We start from the raw sequence: 25,663 nt of genomic DNA, 5'->3' as shown, positions 1-25,663 counted from the left end.
ACAGATTTCCTTTTAGAGGTTCTCAGTTGCTACAGATCAAGGAGAACATATGGTGTTTGTCTCTTTGGGACTGGCTTATTTCACTAAGAATGATGTTTTCCAGATTCATCCGTTTTGTAGCAAATGACTGGATTTCATTTTTTTTACTGCTGTGTAGTATTCCATTGAGTATATATCCCATAGTTTCTTTATCCAGTCTTCAGTTGATAGACAAGTTGATTCCATGTCTTAGCTATTGTGAATTGAGCTACAATAAACATGGAGGTGCAGATAGCTCTTTTATTTGCTGATTTCATTTCCCTTGGGTAAATTCCCAGGAGTGGGATGGCTGGGTCATGTGGTAGGGCTATATTCAGATTTCTGAGGTATCTCCAACCTGTCTTCCATAGTGGTTTTACCAGTTTGCATTCCCACCAATAGTAGATTAGGGTACCTTTTTCTTCAGATCCTTGCCAGCATTTGTTGTGTGTTGATTTCTGTATGAAAGCCATTCTAACTGGGGCGAGGTGAAACCTCATTGTGGTTTTGATTTGCATTTCCCTGATAGCTAGTGACCTGAGCAGTTTTTCATATGTTTGTTGGCTATTTGGATTTCCTCTTTTGAAAAGTACCTGTTTAAATCCTTTGCCCATTTCTTAACTGGGTTGTTTGTTTTGTTGTTGTGGAGTTTCTTGATCTCTTTATATATTCTGGCTATTAATCCTTTATCAGTTGCATGGTTTGTAAATAATTTCTCCCAATCTGTCAGTTGTGTCTTCATTTTCCTGTTTCTTTTGCGGTACAGAAGCTTCTCAATTTGATGTAATCCCATTTGTTGATTTTGTCTTTGATTGGGACTTTAGGGTCTTTTGGAGGAACTCTTTGCCTGTGACAATGTCTTGAGTGGTTTCCCCAATGCTCTTTACTAATTTGATGGTATCATGTTGTAAATTTAGGTCTTTAATCCATTTTGAATGGGTTTTGTGCAAGGTCTAAGTTGGGGGTCCTGCTTCATATTTCTGCACATGGAAATCCAGTTTTCCCAGCACCATTTGTTGAAGAGACTGTCCTTGCTCCAGGGAGTGGTTTTAGCTCCTTGGTCGAATATAAGTTATAGATGGGTGGATTGATTTCTGGCATTTTTATTCTGTTCAGTTGTTGTATCCATCTGGTTTTGTAATAGTACCAGGCTGTTTTGATTATAATTGCCTTTTAGTATATCTTGAAATTTGGTATTGTGATGCCTCCAGCTTTGTTTTTGTTATGTAAGATTGCTTTAGCTATTCAAAGTCTCCTGGGTTTCCAAATAAATTTCAGCATCATTTTTTCTAGATCTGAGAAGAATGTCTTTGGTATTTTGATTGGTATTTGCACTGAATCTGTAAATTACTTTTGGAAAAATGGACATTTTGATGATATTGATACTTCCAATCCATGAACATGGAAATATTTTCCATTTTTTGTGTCTTTTTCTATTTATTTCTTTAATGTTTTGCAATTCTTGAGATAGAGATCTTTGACATCCGTGGTTAAATTTATTCCAAGGTATTCAATTTTTTTGGTAGCTGTTGTGAATGTGATTGATATTAGAAGTTTTTTTTCTCATCCAGGCCATTGTCTTTGCATACAAAGGCTGTTGTTTCTTGTGTGTTGATTTTATATCCTGATACTTTACCAAACTCTTCTATGAGTTCCAGTAATTTCTTAGTGGAGTCTTTTGGGTCCCCTATAAGTAGAATCATATTATCTGCAAATAGGTATAGTTTGACTTCATCTTTACCACTTTGAATCCCTTTGATTTATTTGATTTCTTTTTGGTTTTTGGGCCAATGATGTGTGAATTTTGTTTATTTTTTCAAAAAAACCACCTCTTTTTGTAGATCTTTCGTATTTTTTGTTTCCATTTTGTTGATTTCTTCTCTAATTTTATTTATTTACTTTCTCCTACAAGTTTTGTGTTTGGTTTGCTATTGTTTTTCTAGATCTTTAAGATGCACTGATAGCTCATTTATTTGGTGCCTTTCCAATTTCTTGATGTATGCCTCAATTGCTAAAGTTTCCTCTTAACACTACTTTTGCTGTATCCCATGGGATTTGATATGTTGTATTGTCATCTTCATTTGTTTCCAGAAGTTTTTTGATTTCTCTTTTGATTTCTTCAGTGACCCACTGTTCATTCAGGAGCATGTTGTTCAGTCTCCATGTGTTTGTGTATGTTGTAGAAATTCCTGTGTTGTTGATTTCCAGCTTCATTCCATTGTGGTCCAAGAAGATGCATGGTATGATTTTGATTTTTTTGAATTAGCTGAGACTTGTTTTATGGCCTAGCATGTGATCAATCCTAGAGAAAGTTCCATGTATTTATGAAAAGAATGTATATTGTGCAACTGTAGGGGGAAAAGTTTTACCGATATTTGTTAGGTCCATTTGCTCTATAGTGTTGATTAACTTTGTTTCCTTGTTGATTATCTTTCTGGTTGATCTGTCCTTTGTTGAAAGTGGGATATTGAAATCTCCCATTACTATTGTATTTGAGTCTATGTCTCCCTTTAAATCTTTTAACATTTCTTTTAAATAGTCAGGTTCTCTATAATTAGGTGCATATACATGTCTAATTGTCAGATTTTCCTGTTGAATTAATCCTAATCATTCTATAATTCCTTTTTTTTTTTTACAGTTTTTATGTTTAAGTCTATTTTGTTTGATATTAGGGTGGCTACACCAGCTCTTTTTTGGTTTCTGTTAGCATAGAATTCTTTTCCATACTTTCACTTTCAGTCTGCATGCATCTTTGTTGGTGAGATGTGTTTATTATAGGCAACAAATAGATGGGTTTTGTTTTTGAATCCATTCAACCAGGGCCGGTGCTGTGGCATAGCAGGTAAAGCTGCCACCTGCAGTGCCAGTATCCCATATGGGTGCTGGTTCGAGTTCGACTGCTCCACTTCCAATCCAGCTCTGCTATGGCCTGGGAAAGCAGTGGAGGGTTGCCCAAGTCCTTGGGCCCCTGCACCCATGTGGGAGACCCAGAGAAGCTCCTGGCTCTGCTTTTGGATTGGCACAGCTCTGGCTGTTGCAGCCAATTGGGGAGTGAACCAGCGGATGCAAGACCCTCCCCCCCCCCCCGCCGTGTGTGTGTGTGTGTGTGTGTGTGTCTCCTTCTCTCTGCGTGTAACTCTGACTGTCAAATAAATAAATAAATCCTTAAAAAAAAGAATCCTTTCAACCAGTCTGTAGCTTTTAACTGTAGAACTGATGCTCTTTACATTCAAGGTGACTATTGATAAGTGATGAGTTGGCCCTGCCATTATTCCATAAACATTCCTATGTTTACTTTGGATTTTTTTTTGTATTTTTACTGGGTGATTTTCTGCCTTCACCTTCTTTCATAGTGACGACCATGTTTCTGTGTTTTCGTATGTAGCACATCCTTAAGCATCTTTGGTAAGGACGGTAGAGACAAATTCTTTCAATTTCTGTTTGTTATAGAAGGTCTTTATTTCACCTTCATTCATAAATGAGAGCTTTGCAGAGTATAGTATTCTGGGTTGACAGATTTTTCTCTTAAGAGTTGGAGTATGTCTCACCATCCTTTCCTAGCCTGTGGGGTTTCTGATGAGACTCTGCTGTGAGTCTAATGGAGATCCTCTGAATATAATCTGGCTTTTTTCTCGTGTACATTTTAGAATATCTTCTTATGTTTTACTGTGGAGAGTTTGATTACAGTGTGTCGTGGTGAAGGTCTTTTCTGGTCATGTCTGTTAGGAGTTCTATGTGCTTCCTGTACTGGGATATCCACTTCTTTCTCCAAATTAGGGAAATTTTCTGTTATTATTTCACTAAAAAGGCCTTCTGATCCATTCTGTCTTTCCATGCCTTCAGGTACTCTTAAGACCAGTGTGTTGGGTCATTTGATAGTTTCCTATAGTCCTATAACTCTCCAACAGTGTTTTTTAGTTTTTCTGATTTCTTATCCTTCTCCCCTTCCTCCTCCTATTCCTCCTTCCCCTTCCTCTTCCTCATCTTCTTCTTCTGACTGTAAGATTTCCAGAGATTTGTCTTCTAACTTGGATATCCTTTGTTCTGCTTCACTGAGTCTGTTGTTAAGGCTTTCCACTGCATTTTCTATTTATTGTCTTGAATTCTTCATTTCCAAGATTTCTTTTTGATTTATCTTTAAGATCTCAGTTTCATGGATGGGATAATTTTTTTTTTCATGTCATGGTATGGATTTCATTAGTTCATGGATTTACATATGATTGTTTCTAAGTAATCCTACAGTCAATTGTTTGAATTCCATTTCTGGCATTTCTTCAATGTCTTCAACTTCATATTCTAGTATTGAAGCGTTATGTTCTTTTGGGGACATAATGTTGTCTTCATTACTCTTGTTTTCTTTTTCTTTTCTTTCTTTTTCTTTTCTTATCTTTTCTTATCTTTTCTTATCTTTTCTTTTCTTTTCTTTTCTTTTCTTTTTGACAGGCAGAGTGGACAGTGACAGAGAGACAGAGAGAAAGGTCTTCCTTTTTCCGTTGGTTCACCCCCCAATGGCCGCTGCGGCCGGTGCACTGCGCCGATCTGAAGCCAGGAGCCAGGTGCTTCTCCTGGTCTCCCATGCGGGTGCAGGGCCCAAGCACTTGGGCCATCCTCCACTGCACTCCCCGGCCACAGCAGAGAGCTGGACAGGAAGAGGAGCAACCAGGATAGAATCTGGCACCCCGACCGGGACGAGAACCCAGGGTGCCGGTGCCACAGGTGGAGGATTAGCCTATTGAGCCACGGCACCAGCCTTCATTACTCTTGTTTTCTTGAATTCTGCGTTTATTATTTGACACTTGCGGAGATAGTTGGTTTATTTTCTGATTTGTTTTGTTTTATTTTCTCTGTGATGGCTTTTATCTTTGGACTATGCCTCTGTGGTTTGGTGGAATGTCTGCTTTTTCAGTGAATACCCAGAGGTGTGTGGTAGGTGTGGCCAGTGAGCTCTGTTTAGTGCTCCAGGTTGAGGGGATTATCCAAAAAATAAACAAAATTGACACATCATCAGCCCAAATAACCAATAAAGGAAGGAAGGAGAAGACCTAAATCAATAAAATTAGAGACAAAAAAAGAAATATAACAATAGACACCACAGAAATAAAAAGAATCAGAAATTACCACAAAGAGCTGTATGCCAACAAGTTGGGAAACCTATTAGAAATGGATAGAATCCTAGAAAGATACAATCTACCAAAATTAACTCATGAAGATATAGAAAACTTATACAGACCTATAAGCAAGCCAAATATTGAATCATTCATGAAAACCCTAACAACAAAGAAAAGCCCAGGACCAGATACCTTTACTGCTGAATTCTACCAGACGTTTAAAGAAGATAGAATTCCTAATTCTTCTCAAGGTATTCAAGTGACCCCCAGGTGGGGCATGGTAAATCACCTCTCTCTCTCTCTTTCTCTCTTTCTCTCTCTCTCTCTTTCTCTCTCTTTCTCTCTCTCTCTCTTTCTCTCTCTCTTTTTCTCTCTTTCTCTCTCTCTTTTTCTCTCTTTCTCTCTCTCTTTCTCTCTCTCTCTCTTTCTCTCTCTCTCTCTCTTTTTCTCTCTTTCTCTCTCTCTCTTTCTTTCTCTCTCTCTCTTTCTCTCTCTCTCTCTTTCTCTCTCTCTTTTTCTCTCTTTCTCTCTCTCTCTCTTTCTCTCTCTCTCTTTCTCTCTCTCTCTTTCTCTCTTTTCTTTTCTTTTCTTTTTTTTTTTATCAAAGAGGAGGTTTGTTCTGCTCTCTTGGCATAGTCTCATGCTCACCTTCTCTCCTCAAAGGAGACCAGTGTCTGGGCGTTAGCCCCAGTGAATACAGTGTTCACCTGTGCCGCCACAAGAACCACACACAGTATCTGTGAAGTCCTCTGTGTAAGCCTAGATCCTGCAGCAATGACCCTCACCAGGGAATCAGGGAGCCCCAAACGTGTGGAGCCATTCAGAGTAATTGCCCAAAGGACAAGCCCCACCTGCACCCTCCCACACAGCCACAGTGTTTTCACAGTCCCAGCACACCCTGCCACCTGTCAATTCTCCCAGCCAGACTCAGGCATTCCTGGATGTGTAGACACGAGCTGTTGCAGCTGTTACATATGTCCAAAATGTTGTCTGCCTTCTCTCGGCTTTACAGGACATGGGTGCAAGGTGGTCTGGGAGAGAGAAATGAGCCCCCTCCCTTTTTTTCTCTTCTGGTTTGGCAGGTACACTGTCGTTCACAGGGCTTCAAGCTGGACTTGTGCCAGGCTCTTCCTGCAGCTTTATCACCAGTGGCATGGGCTGCTGCAGTCTGATATCACCTCTGCACATCTGGTGCTGAGGCTCTCGGCTGCTGGGGTCCTGAGTTACGTGTACCTATACCCTCCATGTAGGTCCACAGTGTCCCTCTAATTTGCATGGACTTTCTTCTCCTAACTCTTCCCTGAGACTTTCTCCTTTTTAAAAACTATCTTCCCTTAGACTAGAGCAGTAAGCTCCCTCCCTATTCTGCTGTCTTGGATCTCCCTTAAGCAGTATCACTGTTACCAAGACAGTTGATAGTTTTGGCAGAGAATCAATCATCAATCATGGCATATGCAGCAGATTGATCTGACAATGTAATGGATTGAAGGTCTACTGGAATTACCAATATAAATGCCATGGCCATGTTGAGAGGAACAAATCTTGTAGAACGTTGGGACTAGAAGCCAGGAACAAGGGGTTGATCGATTGATCAGCAATGGGGATTGGGAAAGAAGAATCAGTGTGTATGGAATAGATGGCTTATAGTGTCCCTTGGAGACTGACCTTTTCTGGTTTCTGCTTCACTTCTTGACACCTTTGCACATTTCATTTTATTTTCCTATAACACCTTTCTTTTTCTCCTTTCCCAGCTTTTGAAAAGCCTACGTTGGATGCTATGAATTTTTCAGAATAACTATCCTAAAGACCTGGCTCAGCAACTTATACACAGAAGGCCCTCAGTAATTCGTGGATGGGTGGATGGATATAGATTGAGGATATACAGAAGGAAACACTAAAGCAAAGTTAAATTATTTGAAGAGACTGGCGTGGGACACGACTGGGTGAGAGGAAAGCAGAGCATGGAATTCGCACAAGGTGGAGTCAGGTGCAGAATCAGGAGAGGCTAAGATGGAGAGAACACTCTCTTGAATAAGGCTGGTTCCATCACATAGCCTTCAGGAGTGAGAAAAGCCATACCAAAGGTGAAACAGTTAGAGAACTGTGACCCAAATAATAATACAGTTCATATTGATATGTTAATATAGGGTATGAGGAACCAGAGCTTACTTTAAGTTATATAACCACAAAATGGCAGTATATAATCTGGAAGCATGATGGAAGGGCAGGGTGTGTCAAGGCTTGAAGAAACAAATGTAGAACAAAGTAGAAGTAGATTGTCAGCTGGAGATGGCTGAGAAATCTGCATAAGTCAGTCAGAGAGAGGGCTGGCGCCGTGGCTCACTAGGCTAATCCTCCACCTGCGGCACCGGTACCCCGGGTTCTAGTCCCGGTTGGGGCACCGGATTCTATCCTGGTTGCCCCTCTTCCAGTCCAGCTCTCTGCTGTGGCCAGGGAGTGCAGTGGAGGATGGCCCAAGTGCTTGCGCCCTGCACCTGCATGGGAGACCAGGAGGAAGCACCTGGCTCCTGGCTTCGGATCGGCGCAGTGTGCCGGCCGTAGTGGCCATTTGTGGGGTGAACCAATAGAAAAGGAAGACCTTTCTCTCTGTCTCTCTCTCACTGTCCACTCTGCCTGTCAAAAAAAAAAAAAATCAAATAAGTCAGAGAGAGATAACCTTATACTGAAGCAAACCCAAAAAGACTGTATAAACCAGGTCAACCCTTCCTTAGTTCACAGTGAGAAACTACAAAATCTCTGCTCCTGGGACAGCTAAAATTCCCTCTTTCCTGTTGGACACATTTTCCTAGAAGCCTTATGATAATCAAAAGAGTGCTTATTGGACCGTTCTAATCACAGCTGAAGCTTCCTGGCACACTCTAGGTGGCAGGCACTATGCTGAGCACTGTGTGTGCATCAGTTTCTATTATCTTCTCAGCAACTCCTGCCAAAAAAAAATGCTATTACTGATATCAGGAGAGTTCTGCTGGAGAGGAAGCTGATGATTGTCACTTACTCAAGGTTGTGTTAGCATGAGTGACGTAGAGGGAGGCCTTGAATTCGTGCCGGCCTAATTTCAAAGTCTGGACTCCTAGCTACCAAGTTCCCATGGAATGTGAATGAGGGGAGTTAATGCAAATTCAAGTGTGAATTTGATTCATTATCTCTATAGTGTCTGGCTGTCTCTAATGAAGATGGATGGGTCAGATTTACTGTAAATGTCTGCTTCAGTGACTTACCCTGTTTTATTATTCTTATAAGCATTTGTGCCTCCTTCTCTTTTCCTGTGTTAATAACCTCGGTTCAGGTACTGGTGGTCCCAGAGCCAACCTGACTTTCTTAGGTGACTTTGAAAACATTGATTTTATGACATACCTTCCATTTGGGGAAGCTTCCCACCATCACCCTCCATGGTGACATATATTTCTATTACCTGGGAAAATACTCAGGAGAGATTCCAGATAGCCTGTCTTGTAGAAATTTTGTTCTGACGTCACACCGACACTAGTAGCAGCTTCTGCCTGGCTTTCTTCATGCCAGAAAGTGACCAGATCCAAACATTAACCAGCCTTGGCCTTGTGCATCCGAGCAGGGAAAGTGGTCCCTGAGTGCAAAGATCAGAGGACTGATTTGCTGTAAGTCTGCTTTTAAGGCCTTGAGGGGAAGGAGAGATGAAAACTTAAAAATGAGGCAATCCTAAGTCTTTGAGTTGATATTTCTGCAAACCACTAATTGGTAAGCAATGCAATTAATTAGCAGATGTAAAATATTATCATTGTTAAACTTCTGTTATGTGCTGTCACGCACAGTGTCTTACCCCTGTGCTTTTTCCTTTTTTTTAAAAAAAAAAAAACAAAACTCTGGTTTTATTTGTATTCTTCTCAACAGGATGTGAAGTGCTAACAAAACTTGACTTGACCATGAATTTCATTGGTGAGCTGAGCAGCATTAAAACCCTGAAACACAACATCCACCTGCAGGAGCTCTTTCTCATGGGGAACCCGTGCGCTTACTTTGACGGCTACCGGGAGTTTGTGGTGGCGACTCTGCACCAGTTAAAGGTGTGCTTGTTTGGATGATACCAGAAACACAGGAAAGTGAAAGTGAACAAGCACAGTAATTCGTGATTGATTTGCAGCGTCGTCAGGGAACGTGTTGCTTCAGAGGGTGGAATACAGCAGAGAATCCAAATTCTGTGACTTGCTAAACCTTTAACATTATTTTAATAGCTTTAATAAATCCTTGTAGAATAAATGGAACACTTTTCTCCTTCCTCACCCAGAACACGTGGAACTTAATTGAACTATTTCTTGGGGAGCTCACCCCATTGTTAGGAAGCGCATCCATCATTGCTAATAACAGTGCATCGCGAGTAGAAGCAAACCAGACATGCAGGGTTTTCATGGTAGCTACAGCTCCTTTGTCTGTAGTCTTAATCTGCAGTGCTTTTATAGTCATCTTTGTATCCTCACCCCTTCTCAACCCTGGGACAGTGGGCCTCAGATTTCAGTGTGTATCAGAATACTTGGAGGGCTTTTAGAAACATAGATTGCTGTGTAACCCCAGAGTGTGCTCAGATCTGACAAGGGGCCTGAAATCTTCATTTCTAATGAACTCTTCAGGCAGTTTCCATGGTGCGGGTCCAGGGACCACACTGGAGAAACATCACTTATGTTCATCTCTTACAGCAAATATCCCAAATCTTAGGATTTTAAAACATAGGGCAAAATGTGATTTCTGGAGAAATCATGCATCTGAGTGTTTTTCAAATGTATGTTGGAAACAGCATTGGTAATCTGCATATAATTCCCAGTATTCCCAGCCCCATTTGTGCCCAGCTTCTGCGCAGGGAGTGCAGGCATGCATTAGCTTTGTAAAGACATCTTCTCAGTTCTCAGAGTGCACTTGTTTCTCAGCCTCCTGTGTTCTCTGTAGTTGAGAGATGGCTGGCTGCTGGATTTGATGGAACACGTTTCTTATAATTCAAACTGTCTCAGATAAAGAGAATGAAGGATGCAGGTAACCGAGTCTGGAATAAATGGGAAGTTATTTCAAATACTGTGCTGGCTGACCACTCTTGTGCAATGACCTCCTAGGAAATGAGCTGATAATAACTGGAGCATCACGGAAGTGGATCCTGTGGTGGAACGTGAGGAGCTGTTTTCGTGGAAGGGCTGGGGGGCGTGAGGCTGTGTGGTCAGGGCTGCAGTGTTCACTCGGGTGCTAGAAACAGGGGCCGGGTGTTGTGCCGGATGCTTTCTGCACAGCTTCTCCGATCTAGCCGGACCCGTGCGTGGAGGCAGTTCAGTGCATTCAGAATTGAGGGAGCCAAGGCTCAGAGGATGGACACTCCTTGTTTGAGATGACACACCTGGCAAGTGGCACTGGTGGGATTTGAACCCACTCATGTCAGACACCAAAAACTCCACCACTCATACTGTGTCTATAGTCACTGCTTCCTTTTGGACAATTGTGCAAGTTCTAGGTCAGGTCTTCCTGAAAGACTTCTCCAAGTCAGCTGATGCCATTGACAACAACAGCCGCTTTTTGAAAAATGATGTTCATAAATGTGTTCACTAGTACTTAAAAAAATAGGTTGACGTACTTTAGAAGCTTAACTGCCATTTCACTGAAAGCTTGTGATATGGTTGAAGGGAATTGTTTAACAGATGTAGTATTTTCCTAGGGCTTTGTAACAAAGTGCCACAGACAGGGTGGCTTACAAAACAGAAATTCATGATCTCATGGTCTAGAAGCCAGGTGCTTGGGGTGAAGTTCCTTCTGATTCTGTGTTGGTTCCCTCTGAGGCTGTGAGGGAGACCCTCGTTCTGTGCCTGGCTCCTGGTAGGTTGCTGCCAGTCTTGGCCATCTTGAGCCTTGCTAATGCACCACCCTGATCTCTGCCTTCATCTTCACATGGTGTTCTCCTGTGCATTCTGGTCACTTAGGGGTCTACCCTACCCCAGTATGATGATGTTTTAATGAATTACTTCTACGATGATCCTATTTCCCAGTAGGATAGCATTTTGAAGTACTGGGGGTGAGGAATTCAACAGACCTATTTTGTGGGGGGACTCAACTCAACCCACGCTGACTGAGTAGTTTTATTTCAGTCGGTCACGTGGACTGAGCCAGCGACTGAGACACTCCAGGTGGGATGTAGGCACTGTAGCAGAGCGGGAAAAAAGATTTGGTAGCAGACAGACCAGGGTTTAACTCATGTTTCCACTCCCTATGAACTGAATGTCTGATTTTACTCATTTATAATTGGATAATAATTCTTCCTTTAAAGGAGTCCTGTGAGGCCTTCAGTAAATCTTAGCGTCTCTTTCTCCTCTTTGCTGCAGCCCAGACACAATTACTATCAATAAGTGTGGACAGTCTGCCCCTGGGTGGCAAGAATCCTGAGTGAAGAAAGATCAAGAAATACGAAAAATGTTCAGCTTAAAATCTTCTTTCTGTTCTTTAGGCCCATTAAACTCAGATGTGATTTTGGCTTAAAGGAAACTTGGACCAATTTCAAAGACCACCTAACAGAAGCCATCAAATAAATTGAGATCTCTAGAATAAATGCTGGGACACGGTCTGAAATGTGTCATCAGTCCTCAACGTGGGGTCTTTTGCCTTCTGTCTGTAAGATGACAGAGGCTTCATTTTCACAGTCTTTTAAGCACAGCATGCCTAACTAAATTAATATTCACTTAAACAATGTAAAGGCGGAGTATTAACTAAATAAACTAATTAATTAATCAGTGCATTCCAGTCACAGATAACAGAATATCACTTTGCTTCCCAGTGTTCATAAAAATCCCAGGTGAAAGAAATTATATTCAGCCAGAATTGTGCAAATTGTTATATTAATAATATATTTATGATAATGTATATATGTTAATATTTTCTCAAGGATTTGTATATATTTACTTGTAATGGAAATTAATTAATAACGCACACCCTGGAGAGCAGCAAGTGGTGGTTCAAGTAGTTGGTTCTCTGCCACTCACATGGGAGACCAGATAGAGTTCCTGGCTCCTGACTTTGGACCAGCCTAGCCTTGACTGCTTCAGGAATTTGGGGAATGAACTAATTGGTGGGAGATCTCTGCCTGACTATATCTGTCTCTCTTCCATTCAACAATAACTGATGATAGATCACTGTAAAAATTAAGAATGAGATTCTGAGGCGAGGGAGGGTTGGATTGTGGACAGGAGGGAGGGAAAACCCCACTTTGTCCCTAAATATGTATATATGAAATATATGAAGCTTGTATAACTTACATTTTATTTTATTTTATTTTTTTATTTTTTTATTTTTTTGACAGGCAGAGTGGACAGTGAGAGAGAGAGACAGAGAGAAAGGTCTTCCTTTTGCCGTTGGTTCACCCTCCAATGGCCGCCGTGGCCGGCGCGCTGCAGCCGGAGCACCGCGCTGATCCAATGGCAGGAGCCAGGTGCTTCTCCTGGTCTCCCATGGGGTGCAGGGTCCAAGCACTTGGGCCACCCTCCACTGCACTCCCTGGCCACAGCAGAGAGCTGGCCTGGAAGAGGGGCAACCAGAACAGAATCCGGTGCCCTGACCGGGACTAGAACCCGGTGTGCAGGCGCCGCAAGGCGGAGGATTAGCCTAGTGAGCCACGGTGCTGGCCTAACTTACATGTTAAAAGAAGACAAAAAAGAAATCATTTTCATAATGGGAAAAATAGAAGTGACATAACAAAAACCAGGAAACACAAAAATATTTATTTGAGAGGGGAGGAGGGAGGGAGAAGAGGGGGAGGGAGAGGAAGAGGGAGACGGAGGAGAAACCAAGCTCCCCTCTGCTGGTTTACCATTCAAATGCCTGTAATAGCTGGGTCAGGTCCAGAGCCTGGAGCAGGGGACACAGTCCAGGACTCCCATGAGGGTGTCAGAAACCCAACTGCTTGAGTCATCACTGCTAGCTCCCAGAGTCTGCGTTGATGGGAACCTGGAGACAGGAACCAGAACGGAGAATTAAACCCACACATTCTGGTGTGTAATGCAAGCATTTTAACCAATGGGCTAAATGCCTGCTCTGATATAATGAGTAAATTTTATTGATTAATAATTTTCCAACCTGACCCTAGCTTAACCTAAGTTGATTTAGGTATGTGGACTACAATTATTCATCACCTTAACAAGTATGTTTTATTGAATTAGATTTTATCATTGTGACTTCATCTTTCACTGGAAATAATGAATGTGTGGTGTATCTGAAGATTGCCATTATACAATTATACTTTAGAAATTTGTCTGAGAGCCAAATATTAGAGGAAAGCCAGAAACTAGCATATTCTTCCATTAAACACAATGAACATAGTATAACTGATATTATTTTCTATTTTTCTTTGAAACTCAGAACCAAATATGTAGCCATCTATAGGAGTAATAGGAGTTCTTGTAACCAAAACATCTTAGGAAATATGTTTCCAACTCTTCACATTATAATTTTAATTCATAATTTAATCTCAATAGATTTCTTTTGTATTTTTTAATTTGTTATACAATTTTCATATATTTCTTTTTCTAAATAAGATTTATTTGAAAGACAGAGTTACAGAGGGAGGCAGAGACAGAGAGAGAGGTCGTCCATCTGCTGATTCACTCCCCAGAAGGCTGCAACAGCTGGAGCTGCGCAGATCCAAAGCAAGGAGCCAGGAGACTCTTCTGGGTCTCCCACGTGCGTGCAGGGGCCCAAGGTCTTGGGCCATCTTCTACTGCTTTCCCAAGCCATAGCAGAGAGCTGGATTGGAAGTAGAGTAGCCGGGTCTCGAACCGGCGCCCACATGGGATGCCAGCACCCCAGGCCAGGGCTTTAACCCATTGCACCATAGCGCCAGCCCCTCATATATTTCTTATATACAGGTGTAGGAACAAAGTGGGGCTTCCCACCACTTTCCAACCCTTCCTCCCCTCTCTTTTGGATTCCCATTCTTAGTTTTTGTGATGATCTGTTACCAGTTTACTTAGTGATCTTATAGTTAGCCCCACTTTAAGTAGAGGAGTTCTGCTAAGAGTATGAAGAGAAAACAAAACAAAACAAAACAAAATAAAACTAAACAAATGGGTGTTCTTCAATGGAAGAGACAAGGCTATAAACAATCATCCATTCTCCAAATGACTAATTCCCCCGAATACGTTACATTTCAGATTTCAGGAATTCTATTAGTTGTATCAGATCAGGGAAAACATATATTTGTCTTTTTGAGACTAGCTGGTTCATTAACTAAATGGTTTCCAGTTGTGGCCATCTTGTTGCAAATGACATGATTTCTTTTTTCTTTTTTTTTTAATAGCTGAGTAGTACCCCATAGTGTATATATATCATAATTTCTTTATCCAATCCCTAGTTAATGGACATCTGGCTTGATTCCGTATCTTAGCTATTGTGAATTGTGCTGCAATGAACATGGGGGTACAGATATCTCTTTCATGTACTGATCTCTTTTGGTTTGGGTAAATTCCTAGAGTGGGATAGCTGGATCATATGGTAGGACTATATTCAGATTTCTGAGGAATCTCCATACTGTCTTTCACAGTGGTTAGGCCAGTTTACATCCCCACCAACAGAGGATAAAGTACCTTTTCCCCCACATCCTCACAGGCATTTGTTGTTTGTTGATTTCTGTATGCGAGCCATTCTAACTGGAGTGAGGTGGAACCTCGCTGTGGCTTTGATTTGCATTTCCCTGATGGCTAGTGAACCTGAGAATTTTTGCAAATGTTTGTTGTCCATTTAAATTTCCTCTTTTGAGAAATGCCTGTTTAAGTCTTTAGCCCATTTCTTTACTGGATTGTTTGTTTTGTTGTTGTTGAATTTCTTGAGCTCTTTATATATTCTGGATGTTAACCCTTTATCGGTTTTTCAGTTTGTGAATACTTTCTCCCATTGTATCAGTAGCCTCTTCCCTTTGCTGGGTGTTTCTTTTGCAGTGCAGAATCTTCTCAGCTTGATGTAATCCCATTTGTCAATTTTGGTTCTGATTGCCTGTGTGTCTTTGCCTAAGCTCATATCTTGTAGGGTTCCCCCATGTTCTCTAATAATTTGAAGGTATTGGGTCATAGATTTAGGTCCTTAATCCATTTTGAGTGGGTTTTTGTGCAGGGTGTAAGGTAAGGTTCTAATTTCATACTTCTGCATGTGGAGATGCAGTTTTCCCAGTGCCTTTTGTTGAAGAGATTGTTTCTGCTCCATGGATTGATTTTGGCCCCTTTATAATATATAAGGTGGCTATAGATGCATGGACTGATTTCCTGTGTTTCTATTCTGTTATGTTGGTCTATAAGTATGTTTTTGTGCCAGTAGCAGGCTGTTTTGATTGTAACTTCCCTGTAGTATGTCTTGAAATCAGGTATCATGATGCCTCCAGCTTTGATTTTTTTTTGTATAAGATTGCTTTAGCTATTCAGGGTCTCTTGTGTTTCCATATGAATTTCAGCATTGTTTTTCTAGATCTGTGAAGAATGTCATTGGTATTTTGGTTGGGATCACATTGAATCTCTAAATTTCTTTCAGTACTATGGACATTTTGATGATGTTGATTCTTCAAATCCATGAACATGGATTATTTTTCTATTTTTAGTGTCTTCTTCTATTTCTTTCTTTAGTGTTTTGTAATATTCATCATAGAGATCTTTGACATCCTTGGTTAAATTTATTCCAACGTATTTAATTCTTTTTGGAGCTATTGTTAATGGTACTGATCTTACAAGTTTGTTCTCAGCCATGGTGTGTACAAAAGCTATTGATTTTTCTGTGTTAATTTTATATCCTGCTACTTTACCAAACTCATTTTTGAGTTCCAATAGTCTCTCAGTGGAGTTTTTTGGATCTCCTATATATAGGATCATGTCATCTGCAAATAACGATAGCTTGAGTTTCTCTTTTCTAATGTGTATCCTTTTTTTTTCTTTTTCTTGCCTAATGACTCTAGCTAAAACTTCCAGGACTATATTAAATAGCAATGGTGAGAGTGAGCATCCTTGTCTGGTTCCAGATCTTAGGGGGAATGCTTCCAGCTTTTATGTGTACAATAGGATGTTTGTCATGGGTTTGTCATAAATTGCCTTGATTGCATTCAGGAATGTTCATTCTATACCCATTTTCCTTATGGTTGTCATCATGAAATGATGTTGTATTTTATCAAATGCTTAAATTATATGGTTTTTGTTCTTCATTTAGTTACTGTGGTGTATTTCATTGATTGATTTACAAATGTTGAACCATCCCTGCATTCAGGGGATAAATCCCATTTTTTTTAACTTTTATTTAATGAATATAAATTTCCAAAGTACGGTTTATGGGTTACAATGGCTTCCCCCCCATACCGTCCCTCCCACCCACAGCCCTCCCCTTTCCCACTCTCTCTCCCCTTCCATTCACATCAAGATTCATTTTCGATTATCTTAATATACAGAAGATCAGCTTAGTATACATTAAGTAAGGATTTCAACAGTTTGCTCCCGCACAGAAACATAAAGTGAAAAATAATAGATGATTTTTTTAATGATGATGAAATCAGATCAGACCTATTGTCATGTTTAATCTCAGTGAGAGTCAAGTTGGGAGTTGATAATTTTTTTTTTTTACAGAGGATCAGTTTAGTATGCATTAAGTAAAGATTTCAACAGTTTGCACCCCCATAAAAACACAAAGTGAAATATATTGTTTGAGTACTCGTTATAGCATTAAATCTCAATGCACAGCACATTAAGGACAGAGATCCTACATGAGGAGTAAGTGCACAGTGACTCCTGTTGTTGACTTTACCAATTGACACTCCTGTCTATGGCATCAGTAATCTCCCTATGCTCCAGTCATGAGTTCCCAAGGCTATGGAAGCCCTCTGAGTTCTCCGATTCTTATCTTGTTTAGACAAGGTCATAATCAAAGTGGAGGTTCTCTCCTCCCTTCAGAGAAAGGTACCTCCTTCTTTGAAGACCTGTTCTTTCCACTGAGATCTCACTCGCAGAGATCTTTTGCCAGAGTGTCTTGGCTTTCCATGCCTGAAATACTCTCATGGGCTTTTCAGCCAGATCCGAATGCCTTTAGGGCTGATTCTGAGGCCAGAGTGCTATTTAGGACATCTGCCATTCTATGAGTCTGCTGGGTATTTCACTTCCCATGTTGGATCACTCTCCCCTTTATTTATTCTATCGGTTAGTGTTAGCAGGTACTAGACTTGTTTATGTGCTCCCTTTGACTCTTAGTCCTTTCATTATGATCAATTTTTTGTGAACTGAAATTGATCACTTGGAATTGTGAGATGGCATTGGTACATGCCACCTTGATGGGATTAAATTGGAGTCCCCTGGTATGTTTCTAACTCTACCATTTGGGGCAAGTCAGCTTGAGCATGTCCCAAATTATATATCTCTTCCCTCTCTTATTCCTACTCTTATGTTTAACAGGGATCACATTTCAGTTAAATTTCAACACTTAAGAATAACTGTGTATTAATTACAGAATTAAACCAGTCATATTAAGTAGAACAGACAAAACAACTACTAAGAGGGATAATGTGTTAAGTTGTTCATTAACAGTCAGGGCTATGCTGATCAAGTCACCATTTCCCGTAGTGTCAATTCCACTTCAACAAGTTTCCTTTTTGGTGTTCAGTCAGTTGTCACCGATCAGGGAGAACATATGGTATTTGTCCCTTTGGGACTGGCTTATTTCACTCAGCATGATGTGTTCCAGATTCCTCCATTTTGTTGCAAATGACTGGATTTCGTTGTTTCTTACTGCGGTATAGTATTCTAAAGAGTACATATCCCATAATTTCTTTATCCAGTCTACCGTTGATGGGCATTTAGGTTGGTTCCAGGTCTTAGCTATTGTGAATTGAGCTGCAATAAACATTAGGGTGCAGACCGCTTTTTTGTTTGCCAATTTAAATTCCTTTGGGTAAATTCCAAGGAGTGGGATGGCTGGGTCGAACGGTAGGGTTATCTTCAGGTTTCTGAGGGATCTCCAGTCTGACGTCCATAGTGGCTTGACCAGTTTGCATTCCCACCAACAGTGGGTTAGTGTCCCTTTTTCCCCACATCCTCGCCAGCATCTGTTGTTGGTAGATTTCTGCATGTGAGCCATTCTAACTGGGGTGAGGTCGAACCTCATTGTGGTTTTGATTTGCATTTCCCTGATTGCTAATGACCTTGAACATTTTTTCATGTGCCTCTTGGCCATTTGGATTTCCTCTTTTGAAAAATGTCTATTGAGGTCCTTGGCCCATCTCTTAATTGGGTTGTTGGTTTTGTTTTTGTGGAGTTTCTTGATCTCTTTGTAGATTCTGGTTATTAACCCTTTATCTGTTGCATAGTTTGCAAATATTTTTTCCCATTCTGTCGGTTGTCTCTTCACTCTCCTGACTGTTTCTTTTGCAGTACAGAAACTTCTCAATTTGATGCAATCCCAATAGTTAATTTTGGCTTTGACTGCCTGTGCCTCCCGGGTCTTTTCCAGAAACTCTTTGCCTGTGCCAATATCTTGAAGGGTTTCTCCAATGTTCTCTAGTAACTTGATGGTGTCAGGTCGTAGATTTAGGTCTTTAATCCATGTTGAGTGGATTTTTGTGTAAGGTGTAAGGTAGGGGTCTTGCTTCATGATTCTGCACGTGGAAATCCAATTTTCCCAGCACCATTTATTGAATAGACTGTCCTTGCTCCAGGAAGTAGTTTTAGATCCTTGATCAAATATAAGTTGGCTGTAGATGTTTGGGTTGATTTCTGGTGTTTCAATTCTGTTCCATTGGTCTATCCATCTGTTTCTGTACCAGTACCATGCTGTTTTGATTACAACTGCCCTGTAGTATGTCCTGAAATCTGGTATTGTGATGCCTCCGGCTTTGTTTTTGTTGTGCAAGATTGCTTTAGCTATTCGAGGTCTCTTGTGCCTCCATATAAATTTCAGCACCAATTTTTCCAGATCTGAGAAGAAGGTCTTCAGTATCTTGATTGGTATTGCATTGAATTTATAAATTGCTTTTGGGAGAATGGACATTTTGATGATATTGATTCTTCCAATCGATGAGCATGGAAGATTTTTCCATTTCTTGGTATCCTCTTCTATTTCTTTCTTTAAGGTTTTGTAATTTTCATCGTAGAGATCTTTAACGTCCTTGGTTAAGTTTATTCCAAGGTATTTGATTGTTTTTGTAGCTATTGTGAATGGGATTGATCTTAGAAGTTCTTCCTCAGCCATGGCATTGCCTGTGTATACAAAGGCTGTTGATTTTTGTGCATTGATTTTATACCCTGCTACTTTGCCAAAATCTTCTATGAGTTCCAATAGTCTCTTAGTAGAGTTCTTTGGGTCCCCTAAATAAAGAATCATGTCATCTGCAAAGAGGGATAGTTTGAGTTCTTCCTTCCCAATTTGTATCCCTTTAATTTCTTTTTCTTGCCTAATAGCTCTGGCTAGAACCTCCAGAACTATATTGAATAGCAGTGGTGAGAGTGGACATCCCTGTCTGGTCCCAGATCTCAGTGGAAATGCTTCCAACTTTTCCCCATTCAATAGGATGTTGGCTGTGGGTTTTTCATAGATTGCTTTGATTGTATTGCTACAGTTTGCTTAGAGTTTTCATCATGAACGGGTGTTGTATTTTATCAAATGCTTTCTCGGCATCTATTGAGATAATCATATGGTTTTTCTTCTGCAGTCTGTTAATGTGGTGTATCACATTGATTGTTTTGCGCACATTAAACCATCCCTGCGTACCAGGGATAAATCCCACTTGGTCTGGGTGGATGATCTTTCTGATGTGTTGTTGCATTCTATTGGCGAGAATTTTATTGAGGATTTTTGCATCTATGTTCATCAGGGATATTGGTCTGTAATTCTCTTTCAATGCTGCATCTCTTTCCGGCTTAGGAATTAAGGTGATGCTGGCTTCATAGAAAGAATTTGGGAGGATTCCCTCTTCTTCGATTGTTCTGAATAGTTTGAGAAGAATTGGAGTTAGTTCTTCTTTAAATGTCTGGTAGAATTCAGCAGTGAATCCATCTGGTCCTGGGCTTTTCTTTGTTGGGAGGGCCTTTATTACTGTTTCAATTTCTGTCTCAGTTATGGGTCTGTTTAGGTTTTCGATGTCTTCCTGGTTCAACTTAGGTAGGTTGCATGTGTCCAGGAATGTATCCATTTCTGATAGGTTTCCTTGTTTGCTGGCATACAAGTCCTTGTAGTAATTTCTGATGATTCTTTTTATTTCTGTGGTGTCTGTTGTTACGTTTCCTTTTTCATCTCTGATTTTATTGATTTGGGTCTTTTCTCTTCTTTTTTTAGTTAGTTGGGCCAATGGGGTGTCAATTTTGTTTATGTTTTCAAAAAACCAGCTCCTCGTTTGGCTGATTTTTTGTAATGTTTTTCTTGATTCAATCCTGTTGATTTCTTCTCTGATTTTAATTATTTCTCTTCTCCTACTAGATTTGGGTCTGGTTTGCTGTAGGTTTTCTAGATCCTTGAGGTGATTTGAAAGCTCATCTATTTGGTGCCTTTCCAATTTCTTGATGTAGGCACCTATTGATATAAACTTCCCTCTTAACACTGCTTTTGCTGCGTCCCATAAGTTTTGGTATGTTGTGCTGTTATCCTCATTTACTTCCAGAAAGTTTTTGATTTCTCTTTTGATTTCTTCTATGACCCATTGTTCATTCAGGAGCATGTTGTTCAATCTCCATGTGTTTGCGCATGCTCTAGGGATTCCTGAGTTGCTAATTTCCAACTTCATTCCTTTATGGTCTGAGAAGCTGCATGGTATGATTCTAATTCTTTTGAATTTGCTGAGACTTGCTTTATGGCCTAGTATGTGCTCAATCCTAGAGAAGGTTCCATGTACTGCTGAGAAGAACGTAAAATCTTTACCTGTAGGATTGAAAGTTCTGTATATATCTGTTAGATCCATTTGGGCTATAGTGTCGTTTAAATCTACTGTATCCTTGTTGATCTTCTGTCCTATTGATCTGTCTATTTCTGAGAGTGGAGTATTGAAGTCCCCCAGTACTATTGTATTGGGGTCTAAGTCTCCCTTTAAGTCCGTTAACAAATCTTTTAGATAAACCGGTGCCCTGTAGTTAGGTGCATATACATTGATAATTGTTATATCTTCCTGTTGAATTGATCCCTTAATCATTATGTAGTGTCCCTCTTTGTCTCTCTTAACGGTTTTTGTGGTAAAGTTTATGGTGTCTGATATTAAGATGGCTACGCCCGCTCTTTTTTCATTTCTGTTGGCATGGTATATCTTTTTCAAGCCTTTCACTTTCAGTCTGTATGGATCTTTGTTGGAAAGATGTGTTTCTTGTAAGCAGCAAATAGATGGGTTTTGTTCCTTAACCCAATCAGCCAATCGGTGTCTTTTAACTGGACAGTTCAGGCCATTCACGTTCAATGTGACTAATGATAAGTGGTAACTTTGCCCTGCCATTTGCCAAAGATAAGTTCTAATATATGCTTTGAATTCCCTGTGATCTTTTGCTGTGAGGTTTCCTTCCTTGGTTTCCTTCCTTTACCTTCTTTCATATTGATGACCGTGTTTCTTTGTTTCTGTGTGTAACACATCTTTAAGCATCTTTTGCAGGGCTGGACGAGTGGCAACAAATTCTTTCAATTTCTGTTTGCTATGAAAAGTCTTTATTTCACCTTCATTCACAAATGATAGCTTTGCAGGATATAATATTCTGGGCTGGCAGTTGTTCTCTCTTAGTACCTGGGCTATATCTCGCCATTCCCTCCTAACTTGTAGGGTTTCTGATGAGAAGTCAGCTGTGAGTCTGGAGATCCTCTGAGAGTAATCTGACGTTTCTCTCTTGCACATTTTAGGATCTTTTCTTTATGTTTCACTGTGGAGAGTTTAATTACAACGTGTCGTGGTGAGGATCTCTTTTAGTCGTGTTTATTAGGGGTTCTGTGAGCTTCCTGTACTAGGATTTCTCTGTCCTTCTCCAAACCTGGGGAATTTTCTGCTAATATCTCACTAAAAAGGCCTTCTGATCCTTTCTCCCTCTCCATGCCTTCAGGAACTCCTAGAACCCGAATGTTGGGTTTTTTAATAGTATCCTGAAGATTCCCGACAATATGTTTTAGATTTCCAATTTCCTCGTCTTTTCTTTGGTTTGACTGTATCCTTTCCTGTTCTCTGTCTTCTAAGTCCGATATTCTCTCTTCTGCTTCTCCCATTCTGTTTGTAAGGCTCTCTATTGTGTTTTTCATTTGATCTATTGAATTCTTCACTTCAGTCACTATCCCAGTTTCCTGTTGTACTAGTTGTTTCGTTTCATTTTGATTCCTCCTTAATATTTCATTTTCACGAGAGAGATTTTCTATCTTGTCCATTAAGGATTTCTGTAGTTCAAGAATTTGTTTTTGAGAACTTCTTAATGTTCTTATCAATTTTTTGAGATCTGCTTCTTGCATTTCTTCTATGTCATCATCCTCATAATCTTGAATTGGGGTGTCTTTTTCATTTGAGGGCTTCATGGTGACTTCCTTGTTTTTATTACCTTGGTTTTTGCGTTTGTTATTTGGCATATTGGAGATATTTGGTTTCTTCACTGTGGTGCTTTTTCTTGTTATACTATGACTCTAGATTAAGTGGACTATCTGTTTTTGATGGAGCCTTAGGGCTTGAGATGGGTGTGGCCTGAGAGCTCTGTTTGGTGTGCCAAAGGTGACACTCCCAGGTTAGGCGTGGTAAACCTCTCTCTCTCTCTCTCTCTCTCTCTCTCTCTTTTGATTCAAAAGGGAAGTTATTCTGCACAGCTGAACGAAGTTGGAGGTAGTTAGCAGGCAAATGATATACCCGCAGGAGCCAGAGATCAGAAGCTCTTTCCCAAGGACCACACAGGGAATCTGTTCGGCCCTCAGAGTGGGCTCAAAGTCTCCTTCAGTCTCCCACTGGGTTGCCAAAGTTACGGAATTGTAGCGTCTCTGGAGAGTGCTCACGTGAATTCCGTGAGTTCTCTCCCCCACCGTCTCTTTTTTCACAGTCTCAGTTCAGTAGCACCACAAATTTACTAGGTCCTAATCTCCTGTTAATTCGCCCCGCCCAGAGTCAGGTTTTTCTGCTAGGATCAGGGCCGGTGCAGACCTGAGGTCGCTCTGTTTATGACGTATGTCCAAGATGGCGCCTGCTCTTTGTCTTGCTCGCCCTTGAGAGGTGAGCGGAGAGAGAGAAACACGTGTCCGTACCAGTCACCTTTTTTTTTTTCCTCTCTCTTCCAGTTAGCTTGGTGAAGTCCCCCCCCCCGGGGGTCGTTCGCTCTAGTCTCCTCTCTCCGCTTGCCTGCCAGTGTCTCGGGTTATTGAGGTTCGGCTCACCTCGCGTTCCAGCGCTGGTGTGTTGAGTCTGCCGCTGGTGTCCCGAACCGTGGGCTCCCACGCTCTCCACGCAGGTCCGCTCCCCTTCCAGCGCCGATGTGTGGACTTGGAGCCCTGGACGTCCCAAGTCTCCCCGCTGTTGCACTCCCCTTCGAGCACTGGTGTGCAGAGCCTGCGGCTTGCGCAGCTCGGTCCCGTGGCTCGGCTTCCGCGGCTCGGTCCAGTGGCTCGGTCCCGCGGCTCGGCTTTCGCGCGGTGGGCGACCTTGTTCTCCCAGTAGGTCCTCCGATTCACGACCACTGGATCCAGAAGAGTTTCCTCTGCAATATTTTCCTGGTTCTTTTTTCTGAGGCTACCGTAACTCCCCTTTTATTAAACTAAATTTTCCCGGACTATCGGTGCGCGCCCTCACTATTCCGCCATCTTGGCTCCGCCCGATAAATCCCATTTTGACAGGGTAGATGATCTTTCTGATGTGTTGTTGGATTTTATTAGCTAATATTTTGTTGAGGATTTTTACATCTACATTCACCAGGGATTTTGGTCTATAGTTCTCTTTCTTTGTTGCATCTTTTCCAGGACTAGGTATTAAGGTGATGCAGGCTTCGTAGATGGAGTTTGGGAGGATTCCCTCCTTTTCAATTGTTTTGAATAGCTTGAGAAGGAATTGGAATTAGTTCTTCTTTAAATGTCTGGTAGAATTCAGCAATGAAGCTATACAGTCCTCAGCTTTGCTTTGTTGTTAGGATCTTTATTACTGATTCGATCTTTGTCTTGGTTATTGGTCTGTTTAAGTTTTCTATATCTTCATGACTTAATTTTGGTAGATTGTATCTTTCTAGGAATCTATCCATTTCTTCTAGGTTTCCCTTTTTGTTGGCATACAGCTCTTTGTAATAATTGCTGATGATTCTTTTTATTTCTGTGCTGTCTGTTGTTATGTTTCCTTTTTCATCTCTGATTTTATTGATTTGGGTCTTTTCCTTCTTTTATTTTGTTATTTGCACCAATGGTATATCAATTCGTTTGTTTTTCAAAAAATCAGCTTTTTATTTCACTGATTTTTTGTAATTTTTTTGGTTTTAATTTTGTTTATTTCTTCTCTAATTTTGATTATTTCTTTCCTCCTACTGGTTTGTTATTGATATTCTAGGTCCTTGAGATGCATTGATAGCTCATTTATTTAGTAACTTTGGTACTCTAATTGATATGAACTTCCCTCTTAACACTGTTTTTGCTGTATCCCATAGATTTTGATATGATGTATTGTCATCTTCATTTGTTTCCAGAAATTTTTTTTGATTTCTCTTTTAATTTCTTCAGTGACACACTGTTCATTCAGGAGCATGCTTTTTAGTCTCCCATTGTTTATGTATGTTTTAGAGATTCTTGAGTTGTTGATCTAAAGCTTTATTGCATTGTGGTCTGAGAAGATGCATGGAATTATTTCAATGTTTTTGAATTTCCTGAGACTTGCTTTGTGACCTAGCATATGGTCTGTCCTAGAGAATGTTCTATACACTGATGAAAGGAATCTGTATTCTGTCTTTGTTGGGTAAAAGGTTCCATAGATAACTGTTAGGTCCATTTGGTCTATAGTGTCAATTAACTCTGTTGTTTCCTTGCTGGTTTTCTGTCTGGTTGATCTGTCCATTGCTGAAAGTGGGGTATTGAAATCCCCATTACTATTGTATTGGAGTCTATGTCTCCCTTTAGGTCTATTAGCATTTTCTGAGTACACAGGTACCCTGTGATAGTTGCATATATGTTTATTATAGTCACATTTTCCTGTTGGATTGATCCCTTCCTCTTTAAATAATGCCCTTCTTCATCTCTTTTAACAGTTGTTATGTTGAAGTTTATTTTTTGTGATATTAGGATAGCAACACCAGCTCTTTTTTGGTTTCTGTTAGCATGGACTATCTTTTTCCATCCTTTCACTTTCAGTCTGCATGTATCTTTGTTGGTGAGATGTGTTTCTTGTAAGCAGCAAATAGATGGATGTTGTTTTCAATCCATTCAGCAAATCTGTATCTTTTAACGGGAGAACTGAGGTTATTTACATTCCAGGTGACTATTGATGAGTACTGACTTGGCCCTGCCATTTTTCCATAAATATTCCTATTGTTTACTTAGGATTTCTTTTGTATTTTCACTAGTGGCTCTTCTGCCTTCTCATTCTTTCATAGTGATGGCCATGTTTC

At 40.5% G+C, this 25,663-nt stretch overlaps 1 protein-coding gene across 10 annotated transcripts in view; it reads left to right on the top strand.

Annotated features, from left to right (window-relative positions):
• DNAAF11 (dynein axonemal assembly factor 11) overlaps nt 1-25,663 on the top strand; it is a 115,673-nt gene that overhangs the window by 31,499 nt on the left and 58,511 nt on the right. For 8 of the 10 annotated variants that reach the window (XR_011389344.1, XR_011389343.1, XM_051844036.2 and 5 more), the window contains one exon: nt 9,015-9,187. Coding sequence is in view for 8 of the 10 variants with exons in the window: in XM_051844036.2 (XP_051699996.1) it covers nt 9,015-9,187 (173 nt within the window). In the remaining 2 variants the exon portion in view is untranslated. Of the gene's footprint in view, nt 1-6,877; nt 7,070-9,014; nt 9,188-25,663 lie in introns of all 10 variants that reach the window. The other 2 variants (XM_051844041.2, XM_051844039.2) reach the window with 1 other exon arrangement.

The sequence above is a fragment of the Oryctolagus cuniculus genome, chromosome 6, assembly GCF_964237555.1.
Source record: "Oryctolagus cuniculus chromosome 6, mOryCun1.1, whole genome shotgun sequence".
Lineage (NCBI taxonomy): Eukaryota > Metazoa > Chordata > Mammalia > Lagomorpha > Leporidae > Oryctolagus > Oryctolagus cuniculus.
Note: the sequence above shows the minus strand (reverse complement) of the source record. Positions and strands in the feature narration are given on the sequence as shown.